Genomic DNA, 12345 nt, shown 5'->3' on the forward strand with positions numbered 1-12345 from the left:
GTAGGGTTTCCCTTTGCGTTGCAAGGGCTGCGGCTTTTGTGGCGCGATGGGTAACGATGCTTCGTGGGTGTCAGTTGTTGATGTGTGCAGAGGGTCCCTGGTTTGTTTCTTTGTTTTGGAACAGTAATTGGCGACATATTTGATTTCAAACAGACTTTAAAATCTCTTATCCCCCAACATGGGGACATTTGGGGGTCCCCTGTGAATAAAAAAAAACGTTACACTTAAAGCTTTTTCTGTCCTGCTGTATTTTGGGCTCTGTAGTAGTCACATTGTAGTGGTCACCTAACCGATCTAAGCATGTATTTGTAGGAATTTGAAACCTTAATATACATTATAATGGTAGTATACAATATTATGCATTGTTAAGAAAATGTCACCAGATGGAGTTGAAGTTGGTCCCGTGTGGCTCAGTTGGTCAAGCATGGTGTTTGCAACGCCAGGGTTGTGGGTTCAATTCCCACGGGAAGACATTTTTTTATGAAATGTATGTATTCACTACTGTAAGTTGCTCTGGATAAGAGCGTCTGCTAAATGACAAAAATGTAAGTTTAAATGATAATGGACCTGCATCCATACAGTTGACTGACTGTGTCCAGTTCACTAAAAATCACCAAAATGAAAGCTAGAAAAAAACGATAGAACTATTTACTGCGAGGAACTATAACACATTTTCAGTGCACCCCTCCAGACCCTTTCTTATTATGCCCGTGTCCAGAAGACCGAATGCACCCCCCCAGGAGCATCTAGCCCATACCAACACCAATCCAATGCATTTACATTTGTTGGTAGTGCACACTTCAGGTGGAAGGAGAGATAAGTTCCGAGGGGGTGTGGTATATGGCCAATATACCACGGCTAAGGGTTGTTCTTATGCACAACGCAACACGGAGTGTCTGGATACAGCCCTTAGCCGTGGTATATTGGACATATACCACTAATCCCCGAGGTGTCTTATTGCTTTTATAAACCGGTTGCCAATACAGTAAGGAAAGGTACTACACATTAAATAGAAAAATGTTGCTTTAATAAATAAATACATTCCGCCATGAAAAAAATAGTCTGGACAAAAGTCACGTTGATAGACTGGTTGCTATACAACAACCACAGGCTAGCTAGCAAGCTTACATTAAATGTATGGGGGTTAAATGTATGGGGGGAAAAACGAGCATTAGCACTACGTCTAGAGTGACTAACACATGCCAATTGTTTATTAATGTTGATCTGAATATTGCCATTTATTGTGCACAAAAGTGAGAAAAAAATGGTCCCGTGTTATCGTTTGTTGTTGACTCCACGCTGCTGTGTTGTCAGAGAGAATAGTGCTGCCATCGGCTCTGTTGTGTACCTGAAAACACAAGACAATAACGTTAGCTAATAGTTAGGTCTAACGTTACTTCGCTACCGGTTATATTGTCAGGGTACATTAGAATGATTTAGCTAGCTAACAGTTACATACCATATGTAGCCGTTCAGCTTTATCAAGCCCGTCTTTCCCTCGACTTTTTAATTACGCCGACAGACACATTGTGAATTAGGTGTCCTTCTGTATATTCCAATGCTACACTGAGAAATAGTCGGTTCAAACCAGCTCCGAGTCCAGCATAACGTTAGCTGCTAATCCCACATTCTTCAGCATTTATGTTTCTCACTGAATAAATACAAATCCCGTAGAATAACGTTCAGCTCCATTTTTTTTTTTTTTTTAATATTCCCAAACTCACAATATATCTCTTTTTTTTCTACACACCAGTCAGTGAATCAGCTAAGTGGCCACTTTGTTTGTTTCAACGATGTTCTTTTCGATTCGGTTTCTCTCAAATTAATCTAAATGCTTATTTGGTACAAATTATTATTTTGGTACAAATTATTATTATTATTTTGGTACAAATGTTTATTTGGTAATTGCTTATTTGAACTATTGTTCATGTAGCCAGGTGAAAAGGCTAATGGTATACGGTCTTACGTACGCACAGTATCCAGTATCCAAACTACCTGAGTTTATTAAACATTCTCAGGGCGGGAATGGTTCTGTCACCAGCCAATCCGTATCCAGTATGCAAACTATCGGGTATTAGTAAACATTCTCAGGGCGGGAATAGTTCTGTCACCAGCCAGTCGTTTCACAGATACGATTGACTCCCACCCCCGTTTGTGATTGGTCAAGGATTTATACAATTCCCTCTGATGATTGGACCAAAAATAAAAATAAAAAATTGGGAGCTTCCTTCTTCCGGTTTGTATGTTGTTGAAAAGAAAAGACGAATGCCTGGAAGAAAAGAAAAATACTCTACAAATACGGTATTTTAGCATGTATTTTTGTGCGAATGTATCGTCAAAGCTTTATCAGTATAGCTTTCCCAATTTATTTTGGGATTTTATAAATATTGTAAGAATCTTAAGTTCACCCAATGTTTGTTTAGCGATAGCTGCAGCTAACAAGCAATCCTTAGCTAGATATTTTGCAAGGTTAACCATATGGATATGCGATCAAAATTAAACGTTAACGTTTAATTTGAGAGCTCGACTGTGGTCGCTGCCATCGGCTTGTGATACGGTCAAAGCAGAAAGGCACATTCTTCAATGCAGTGCCTATTCGGTGATTATCTAGTTACTCCTAACGGCTGTGTAGTTAGCTAGGGTTTCATAGTAACTAGTTTACCAAAACCTTATCCGCCAACATGTGCCTAGTTAAATAATAAAAACTAAAGATACCTACCCGAGTGTTACGATTGTTTACACTGAGCTGCACGGGGGTTGGAACGCAATCATGGTTACATTAAGACACCTTGGAGTTGGCGGGAGATATGGGTCGGGTAACGTAATTCAATGCAGGGTTGGGATATGTCAATATGCCACTGTACTCCAAATTTGACCGTTATCCACACTGCTAGTAGTGTTTCAATCTTCTCGATGGGGCATTGTGGATAAAGGTACAATTTGAAGTACAGTGGCATATCCCATCCTAGCCCAAGATGTACTCTTAAGGAGCCTAACGTTACCGTTGCTCCTTAAAGTCCAATGACTTATTTACAGAGGTAGGATGACTGGCAGCCAAATAAAAAAAATCTAAACGTGAATCGATTCTCAATTGCGATATAGTTTTAGAAATGTAAAGCCCTTTACTTTCATATCACAACATTATTTCACAAATGCAAAATATACACTTACTGTACACAGTTTTACCCGACAGTATTTTTCAGTAACAACACGTTTCTGGTGGCCTACTGCCTTTACACAGGTGTTCAGAGCATGCTAGATAGCTAATTACCACAGGTGTTCAGAGCACGCTAGATAGCTAATTACCACAGGTGTTCAGAGCACGCTAGATAGCTAATTACCACAGGTGTTCAGAGCACGCTAGATAGTTAATTACCACAGGTGTTCAGAGCACGCTAGATAGCTAATTACCACAGGTGTTCAGAGCACGCTAGATAGCTAATTACCACAGGTGTTCAGAGCACGCTAGATAGCTAATTACCACAGGTGTTCAGAGCACGCTAGATAGTTAATTACCACAGGTGTTCAGAGCACGCTAGATAGTTAATTACCACAGGTGTTCAGAGCACGCTAGATAGCTAATTACCACAGGTGTTCAGAGCACGCTAGATAGCTAATTACCACAGGTGTTCAGAGCACGCTAGATAGCTAATTACCACAGGTGTTCAGAGCACGCTAGATAGCTAATTACCACAGGTGTTCAGAGCACGCTAGATAGCTAATTACCACAGGTGTTCAGGGCACGCTAGATAGCTAATTACCACAGGTGTTCAGAGCACGCTAGATAGCTAATTACCACAGGTGTTCAGAGCACGCTAGATAGAGGAACCACCCGTGGTAATTAGCTGTCTTCCGTCAGTCTAACTAGCGAATAGCATAAGCTGGTAACACAACTTGCTAAGGAAAGACAAACTAGCTTTTTGAAAATATAATAAACACAAACTAATACTGTAATTATAGAACGCTTGTGGATATATATATTAAGAAGCAAAGTGGAAACTGCATCGTAGTCACCAACATTGTTGCATTGACCATGCAGACTGAATGCAAGTGTCTCCATGTGCTGCCTTGACCATGCAGACTGAACGCAAGCGTCTCCATGTGCTGCCTTGACCATGCAGACTGATCGCAAGTGTCTCCATGTGCTGCGTTGACCATGCAGACTGAACGCAAGTGTCTCCATGTGCTGCATTGACCATGCAGACTGAACGCAAGTGTCTCCATGTGCTGCATTGACCATGCAGACTGAACACAAGTGTCTCGTAGTCAAAGGGACAATAAATGCACTCCTTGAGTGATGAGGGTGGGCTAGGTCTGTGTGGAAAGCAGGGGGTGGGTCTAGGTCTATGTGGAAAGTGGCATGGAGAGCGAGAGAGATGACTCAAGTAGGGAAATATAGAAAAATAAACTACTAAAATTGACATTACACACAGTGTATCACATTTAACAAACCAAACATTAAAATACTGTTATAGAAGGTAAAGTAAAAACCCAATCCGGTCCGAGATAAGGGAAGAAATGAATTGAGAAAGAGGCGTGTGATCTTTTTATTTTTATTAAATTGTATATAATGGTTGTTCTATCCTCCTCCCTTCTAGGATAGTGAAAGATGAGTTCTCAGCCATTTTCTACAGCTGGAATGCCTGCTCAGAGTAATCCTGGTGGAATGCCGATCTCTATCAATCAGTCATCCAACCAGCCAGGTTAACATTATATTGAATAATGCGTGTTCCTAATGGCACCCTTCTCCCTATATCAGGGGTTCTCAAACTTTTTGGGGCCGCGGTCCCCTTTTGTAATACTAAATTCATCAGGGACCCCCTCATAATCAGAACACAACTCAAGTAATGTAAAAAAAAAAATAGCCTACAAGGAGTTTTACTACCGCAGTGCATGGCCGGACGAACCAAGTCTTGGGCCGTGGGAAGAAACATTTTAAAGTCCCGCCTCTTGGTATCGGAGATAAAATGTTGCCGTTTTCAAGCAAATTTCCTGCAATTCTACACATTTTCCCATGCGGCAGAGACAACTTTGAGATTTTAAAACTTAAATTACAGTACTGTGGATACCAATATCCCTGTGAGCCTCCCAGGCCTATGTTGCCCAGGGTTAAGGACATAAATTGTAAATAAGAAGGGAAAAAAGGCACTCCTCTTTTCCCATTAGCACTGACTTTGCTGTTAAATACTTTAAGAAAAAATGTACTTGATATGATTGTGATTATGTGGTTGTCTCACCTAGCTATCTGAAGATGAATTCACTAACATTTACATTTACGTCATTTAGCAGACGCTCTTATCAGAGCGACTTACAAATTGGTGCATTCACCTTAACTAACTGTAAGTCGCTCTGGATACGAGTGTCTGTTAAATAGCTAAAATGTAATGTAAATGAATAATGTAAATGGGTAATGTAAATGTAATGTCAATGGGTAATGTACATGTAATGTCAATGGATAATGTACATGTAATGTCAATGGATAATGTACATGTAATGTTACATTGTATGGTATTACACCCTCTGAACTTATTCTACAGATCCCTTGGCCAGAATTAATTTAATCTGTTAATAATATTCATTAAAAAATGATATATATATTTATAGACACACACACACACACACAGTACCAGTGAAAAGTTTGGACACGCCTACTCATTCAAGGGTTTTTCTTTATTTTGACTATTTTCGACATTGTAGAATTATAGTGAAGACATCAAAACTATGAATTAACACTTATGGAATAAGTAGTATAGTAAAGTATTAAACAAATCATATTTCCCCTTTTTGTTTTTACACCCCTTTTTTCTCCCCAATTTCATGGTGTCCAATTGGTAGTAGTTACAGTCTTGTCTCATCGCTGCAACTCCTGTACAGACTCAGGAGAGGCGAAGGTCGAGAGCCATGCGTCCTCCGAAACACAACCCAAACAAGCCGCACTGCTTCTTGACACAATGCACATCCAACCCGGAAGCCAACCGCACCAATGTGTCGGAGGAAACACCGTACACCTGGCGACCGTGTGAACATGCACTACGCCCGGCCCGCCACAGGAGTCACTAGTGCACAATGAGACAAGAATATCCCTGCCGGCCAAACCCTCCCTAACCCGGACGACGCTGGGCCAATTGTGCACCGCCTCATGGGTCTCCCGGTTGCGGCCAGCTGCGACAGAGCCTGGACTCGAACCCAGAATCTATGGTGACACAGCTAGCACAAATCATATATTTTAGATTCTTCAAAAGTAGCCACCCTTTGCCTTGATGACAGATTTGCAAACGCTTGGCATTCTCTCAACCAGCTTCACCTGGAATGCTTTTCCAACAGTCTTGAAGAGTTCCCACAAATGCTGAGCACTTTTGGCTGCTTTTCCTTCACTCTGCGGTCCAACTCATCCCAAACCATCTTAATTGGGTTGAGGTCGGGTGATTTGGAGGCCAGGTCATCTGTTGCATTACTCCATCACTCTTCTTCTTGGTCAAATAGCCCTTACACAGCCTGGAGGTGTGTTGGGTCATTGTCCTGTTGAAAAACAAATGATAGTCCCACTAAGCTCAAACCAGATGGGATGGTGTATCACTGCAGAATGCTGTGGTAGCCATGCTGGTTAAGTGTGGCTTAAATTCTAAATAAATCACAGACAGTGTCACCAGCAAAGCAACTCCACACCACCTCCTCCATGCTTCACGGTGGGAACCACACATGCGGAGATCATCCGTTCACCTACTCTGCGTCTCACAAAGACACGACGGTTGGAACCAAAAATCTCAAATTTGGACTCATCAGACCGAAGGACAGATGTCCATTGCTCGTGTTTCTTGGCCCAAGTAAGTCTTGTATTCTTATTGGTGTCCTTTAGAGTGGTTTCTTTGCAGCAATTGGACCATGAAGGCCTGATTCACACAGTCTCCTCTGAACAGTTGATGTTGAGATGTGTCTGTTACTTGAACTCATTTATTTGGGCTGCAATCTGAGGTGCAGTTATCCTTTGCAGCAGAGGTAACTCTGGGTCTTCCTTTCCTGTGTCGGTCCTCATGAGACAGTTTCATCATAGCGTTTGATGGTTTTTGCAACTGCACTTGAAGAAACTTTAAAAGTTCTTGAAATGTTCCGTATTGACTGACCTTCATGTTTTAAAGTAATGATGGACTGTCATTTCTCTTTCCCTTGTTTGAGCAGTTCTTGCCATAATATGGACTTGGTCTTTTACCAAATAGGGCTATCTTCTGTATACCAACCCTACCTTGTCACAACACCACTGATTGGCTCAAACGCATAAAGAAGGAAAGAAATTCCACAAATGAACTTTTAAGAAAGCACACCTGTTAATTGAAATGCATTCCAGCTAACTACCTAATGAAGCTGGTTGAGAGAATGCCAAGAGTGTGCAAAGCTGTCATCAAGGCAAAGGGTGGCTACTTTTGAAGAATCTGAAATATAAAATATATTTTGATTTGTTGAACACTTTTTTTGGGTTACTACATGAGTCCATATCTGTTATTTCATAGTTTTGTTGTCTTCATTATTATTCTACAATGTAGAAAATAGTAAAATAAAGAAAACCCTTGAATGAGTAGGCGTGTCCAAACTTTTGACTGGTACTGTGTGTGTGTGTATATATATATATATATATATATATATATAGTTCATGAGCTGCATTGCCTGTCTTTGTAATTGGTTTATTTTCATCTGCGCTTAATGTCATATTCAGCTAGCAGCCTCCATGGAAATTTAATTTGTTTGGCGCCCCCTTGTGTACTAAACTGGTAATACTGTAAATCCCGGGGTGAGATTCTGGATACTGTCCAACCCTGCTAGTTATTGAATCTTCCTAAATGGCCGAGTTGCAGTTCTGATTTAAATCGGCTCAAATCTATGGCAAGACTTGAAAATGTCAGTCTAGCAATGATCAACCAACTTGACAGAGCTTGAAGAATTTAAAAAATAATAATGTGCAAATACTGTACAATCCAGGTGTGCAAAGCTCTTAGAGATTTACCCAGAAAGACTCACAGCTGTAATCGCTGCCAAAGGTAATAACATGTATTGACTCAGGGGTGTTGAATACTTATGTAAATACAATTTTTCTGTATTTCATTTTCAATACATTTGCAAACATAAAAAAAAAAACATGTTTTCACTTTGTCATTATGGGGTATTGTGTGTAGCAAGGGGTGAGGGGAAAAAAACATATGTTTAATCCAGTTTGAATTCAGGCTGTAACACAACTTAAATGTGTTAAGTCAAGGGGTATGAATACTTTCTGAAGGCACTGTACTTTCATAGCAGGAATCAACACAATGTATAGGCTATTACTGTCAACCAAATAATGATTCTAGAACAATCTACAGGAACGTTGTGTAGCAAAATCACTGAAGGTTAACAATATACTTTTGTAAGAGGAGAAGGCAATGTCGGTGTCGGTCATTTTCGGTTTATCGTCCCAACTCTAAAAAGGAGTGTACTACATAGTGAATAAGGTGCCATTTGGAACTGAACATATTTCTACAGTCCTCCAGAGTTTCTGGTAAATTCTCTCTAATTGTATGTTTATGATCTGTGATGTTTTATTAAAACTCACACCGCTTGTGATAAATGGTTCCCTAGCAGGACCAGGTGAGGACAGTAGTGTTGATGTGGACCACCATGGTCCCCAGGACCACCCAGCCAGCAGCAGGGGAGGAGAAGAAGCCCTGTCTTTCAGAGAAGACAAGCAGGAAACTGGAGTGGTCAGACCCTACCCCCAGGTTAGTAGATACTCTAGTCCCCTCGAACTCTGGACCTTGAAGCCAGTTCCACTGTTTTTTTTTCATAGTTTCCCTCTAATCAAGAACTGATTTTTAGACCTGGGACACCAGGTGGGTACAATTAATTCTCAGGTGGAACAGAAAGCAGCAGGCTCTGGACCTCGTAGGGTAAGAGTTGAATACCCTTGCTGTAGGGGATAGGATGGCTCCGGACCTCGTAGGGTAAGAGGTGAATACCCTTGCTGTAGGGGATAGGATGGCTCCGGACCTCGTAGGGTAAGAGGTGAATACCCTTGCTGTAGGGGATAGGATGGCCATATTCCCTTTTATAGTACCCTTGTTTTGACCAGTGCCCATAGGGTGCCATTTGGGACACAACCTATAATGTACAGATAACATTAACTGCACTTTCTCTATTTTCTCATTGATTGCAGGCTTTTTATTGTCTAATTTTCTATCTATATAATCTCCATCAAACTCTTTAGTCCAAGACTAGGCTTTAATCTGTCCCAGAATCATTTACATTTTAGTCATTTAGCAGACGCTCTTATCCAGAGCGACTTACAGTAGTGAATGCATACATTTCAATTCATACACTTTTTTTTCTTCTTTTTTTCCCCCATATTTAGTGCACTACTTTTGACCAGGGCTCCAGTTGAAAGAAAAACACTATACACCCCATTTCCCTCTCTTCCCTAGCCTGATCCCAGATCAGTTTTATCTATAAAGGTAATAGTGTGGTAATTAAAACAGCCCATTTCCCTCTCTCCCCTCGCCTGATCCCAGATCTGTTTTATCTATAAAGGTAATAGTGTGGTAATTAAAACACCCCATTTCCCTCTCTTCCCTAGCCTGATCCCAGATCTGTTTTATCTATAAAGGTAATAGGGTGGTAATTAAAACACCCCATTTCCCTCTCTCCCCTAGCCTGATCCCAGATCTGTTTTATCTATAAAGGTAATAGGGTGGTAATTAAAACACCCCATTTCCCTCTCTTCCCTAGCCTGATCCCAGATCTGTTTTATCTATAAAGGTAATGACAGGGTAGTAATTAAAACACCACATTTCCTTCTCTTCCCTAGCCTGATCCCAGATCTGTTTTATCTATAAAGGTAATGACAGGGTGGTAATTAAAACACCACATTTCCCTCTCTTCCCTAGCCTGATCCCAGATCTGTTTGTGGTGTATAGCCAACTATACACGACGGCATGAACACATTCCGTTTTCACCTGCCTGCTATCATCTGATTGAGAACTCACCCAGTCAGAGAGGACAAGTTGATACCCCCAAAAAGTGTCCTAACATATGGAATCAAAATGATTGATGGTCTATGTTATCACTATCTTAAATCAAATCCATGTGTCAGGACAGCAAATATCATAGAAACAAATCTATGTTTTCAAAGGGTTAATAAGATGTTGATGTGTTTTTCTTTTTTCTTCTTCAGGCTGCCCTGAAATCGCTGGTGCCCAGTCGTCTCATTGCCCCAGCTCCAGCCTCCAGCCAAGGCCAGGGGGGCCACATCCCTCTCCCTCTGCCTCCCAAGTTGCAGCCTGCCCTGCTTGGCCACATCACTGTCACCCTGGAGAGCCACATTGCTCCCACCTCTTCCATCCCTGTGGCAACCATCAGTGGACAACAGGTGACTACATAGCCTGCTGCATTCTTATTGGCTCTTGCTTGTGATCATTGCTTTATAATAACTTTCATGAATAAGCCATTATGGGGCAGTTTCTTGGACACAGATTAAGCCCTAGTCCGGGATAAAAACGACATTAATAGATTATCTCTGTTGAAAATGTGTTTTTTTTAAAAATCCAGGATTAGGTTTAATCTGTGTCCAGGAAAACTTTATTAGGGACTGAAGTTTTTTTGACCTATTCTTATTTCAGGGCCACTCCAGTAATCGGCATCACCTCATGCCAGCTAATATCCAGATAATTAGGGCTCCTTCTATTCCTCAACACACATTTACCTCTCACCTACCCAGAGGTACGTACTGCATCTCCCTAACCCAGAGTTTTGGTTGGAGTTCTAACCCCCACTGTTTCACAACAAACATTCACTTCCCATTTACCCTAAACCTATATTACTGTCCGGAGGGGAAACTTTTCACATTTTATTTTTCTTGCGTGTTGCACTTCTCTGGTTCGACCTCTAGAGGGAGCTCTTACCTTCTGCCTTTCATTCTGTAATATGTTCCCTAATCCATATTGTGCTTTTTGTCTTGCAGGGGCGGTGGCTGCAGCAGTGATGTCCAGCTGTAAAGGGCCTGCTGTTCTCAGACCAGCATCAGGGGCCAGTGCAGGCCCTGTTCAGCACACTGTACATCACATCACCCACCAGTCTATCCAGGTGCTTAGACCCAGTGTTATTACGGCTCAATTGCATTATTATGGTGGGAGGCTTGTGGAGAGTTTACAGATCAAATGTTAACTTGCACACCATTGTTTTTCCTCATTTGTAGTGCAGGAAATGACTTCCCCCGGGTGTTGACTTACTTCTTCATTGTAACAAAGATAACTCCCGCGTTCATGATTTTCCCTCTGTAGTTATTTGTGTTGACAGTTCAGTCAGTCTTGTAGGGAAACATGGTTGATTCTCTCCCTCTCTTCATCCTCAGTCTCGTTCCCCTGTCACCAGCTCGACAACAGTGGCCCCCATCTCAGCCACCCGGAACCAGTCCCCTGTCATCAACCCAACGTTCACCCAGTCTGCAGAGGTGCTGAATGGGTAAGTGGCCCAGTAGCTAGCCTAGCATTAAAGGGATAGTGTGAGATTTTGGCCCTTTATCTACTTAACCAGAGTCAGATGAACTCATTGTCAGGGCTCTAAATTAAATATGTTTATTGGTAGCACTGGTGTTCCCAACTTTAAAAAGTTTGGAGCACCAGAAAATAAGAGAGCGATAAATGAATCCCAGCTACTTCCTCTAGAAACTAATATAGTAACCCTGTAAATACATTTTTTTTATTATAAAAAGCTAAACTGTGATGACAACATGCAAGAGATCTGTCATTCATTCGTTGCTGTGATCATTGACTTCCTGAAGAAGACATCCCCTTTCTTTCTGTGTCCCCAGATGTTTGGATGTACTGGTAAAGTTACCAGGTTGTTAGCTAGCTAGCTAATGAGGTAACATGACTGATGTTTGGATGTACTGGTAAAGTTACCAGGTTGTTAGCTAGCTAATGAGGTAACATGACTGGAACAAGGTGTAAAACAAATGTAGCCTGCGAGTAGTTTTAGAACAGCCCGCGACATAGTTTATGATAGGAGGAGAAAAAGATTGTGCCGGTAATATGTGTCAGATCTTTTGAACTGTTTGGATTAGAAACAAGCCGTTTACTCTGTTGTAATGGTACAGGTATGACGCTAACGAATCTGCGCTCGGGGAAACAACGGTACAGAAAGAAAACAAATATAGGATTTTGTTTTTTTGCACAGTGCTCCCAAATTAAAACCCCCTGTATAAATGAGAAAATAAACAATAGGACTTCCCTTTAACCACCTGTATAAATGAGGGAAAAAAACAATAGGACTTCCCTTTAACCACTTGTATAAATGACAACATGTGTGTTTGTGCCCACAAGGTTTAGA

The 12345-nt window shown here is 41.3% G+C and overlaps 1 protein-coding gene and 1 long non-coding RNA gene across 4 annotated transcripts in view; one reads left to right on the plus strand and one right to left on the minus strand.

Annotated features, from left to right (window-relative positions):
• Window positions 1-1005: 1005 nt before the first annotated feature.
• LOC106560626 (uncharacterized) lies at window positions 1006-2318 on the minus strand. The gene is made up of 2 exons (XR_001318636.2): window positions 1460-2318; window positions 1006-1348 (listed from the first exon to the last, which is right to left on the minus strand). It is a non-coding gene; the product is annotated as an uncharacterized lncRNA (long non-coding RNA).
• Window positions 2221-12345, plus strand: part of LOC106560624 (histone deacetylase complex subunit SAP130) — a 40805-nt gene continuing 30680 nt past the window's right edge. For 2 of the 3 annotated variants that reach the window (XM_014123678.2, XM_014123680.2), the window contains exons 1-7: window positions 2221-2301; window positions 4599-4703; window positions 8605-8744; window positions 10193-10387; window positions 10638-10737; window positions 10979-11100; window positions 11369-11478. In XM_014123678.2, coding sequence (XP_013979153.2) covers window positions 4610-4703; window positions 8605-8744; window positions 10193-10387; window positions 10638-10737; window positions 10979-11100; window positions 11369-11478 — 761 coding nt within the window. In that variant the 5' untranslated portion in view covers window positions 2221-2301; window positions 4599-4609. The remainder of the gene's footprint in view (window positions 2302-4598; window positions 4704-8604; window positions 8745-10192; window positions 10388-10637; window positions 10738-10978; window positions 11101-11368; window positions 11479-12345) is intronic. The other variant, XM_014123679.2, reaches the window with a different exon arrangement.

Source organism: Salmo salar, chromosome ssa10 (genome assembly GCF_905237065.1).
Source record: "Salmo salar chromosome ssa10, Ssal_v3.1, whole genome shotgun sequence".
NCBI lineage: Eukaryota > Metazoa > Chordata > Actinopteri > Salmoniformes > Salmonidae > Salmo > Salmo salar.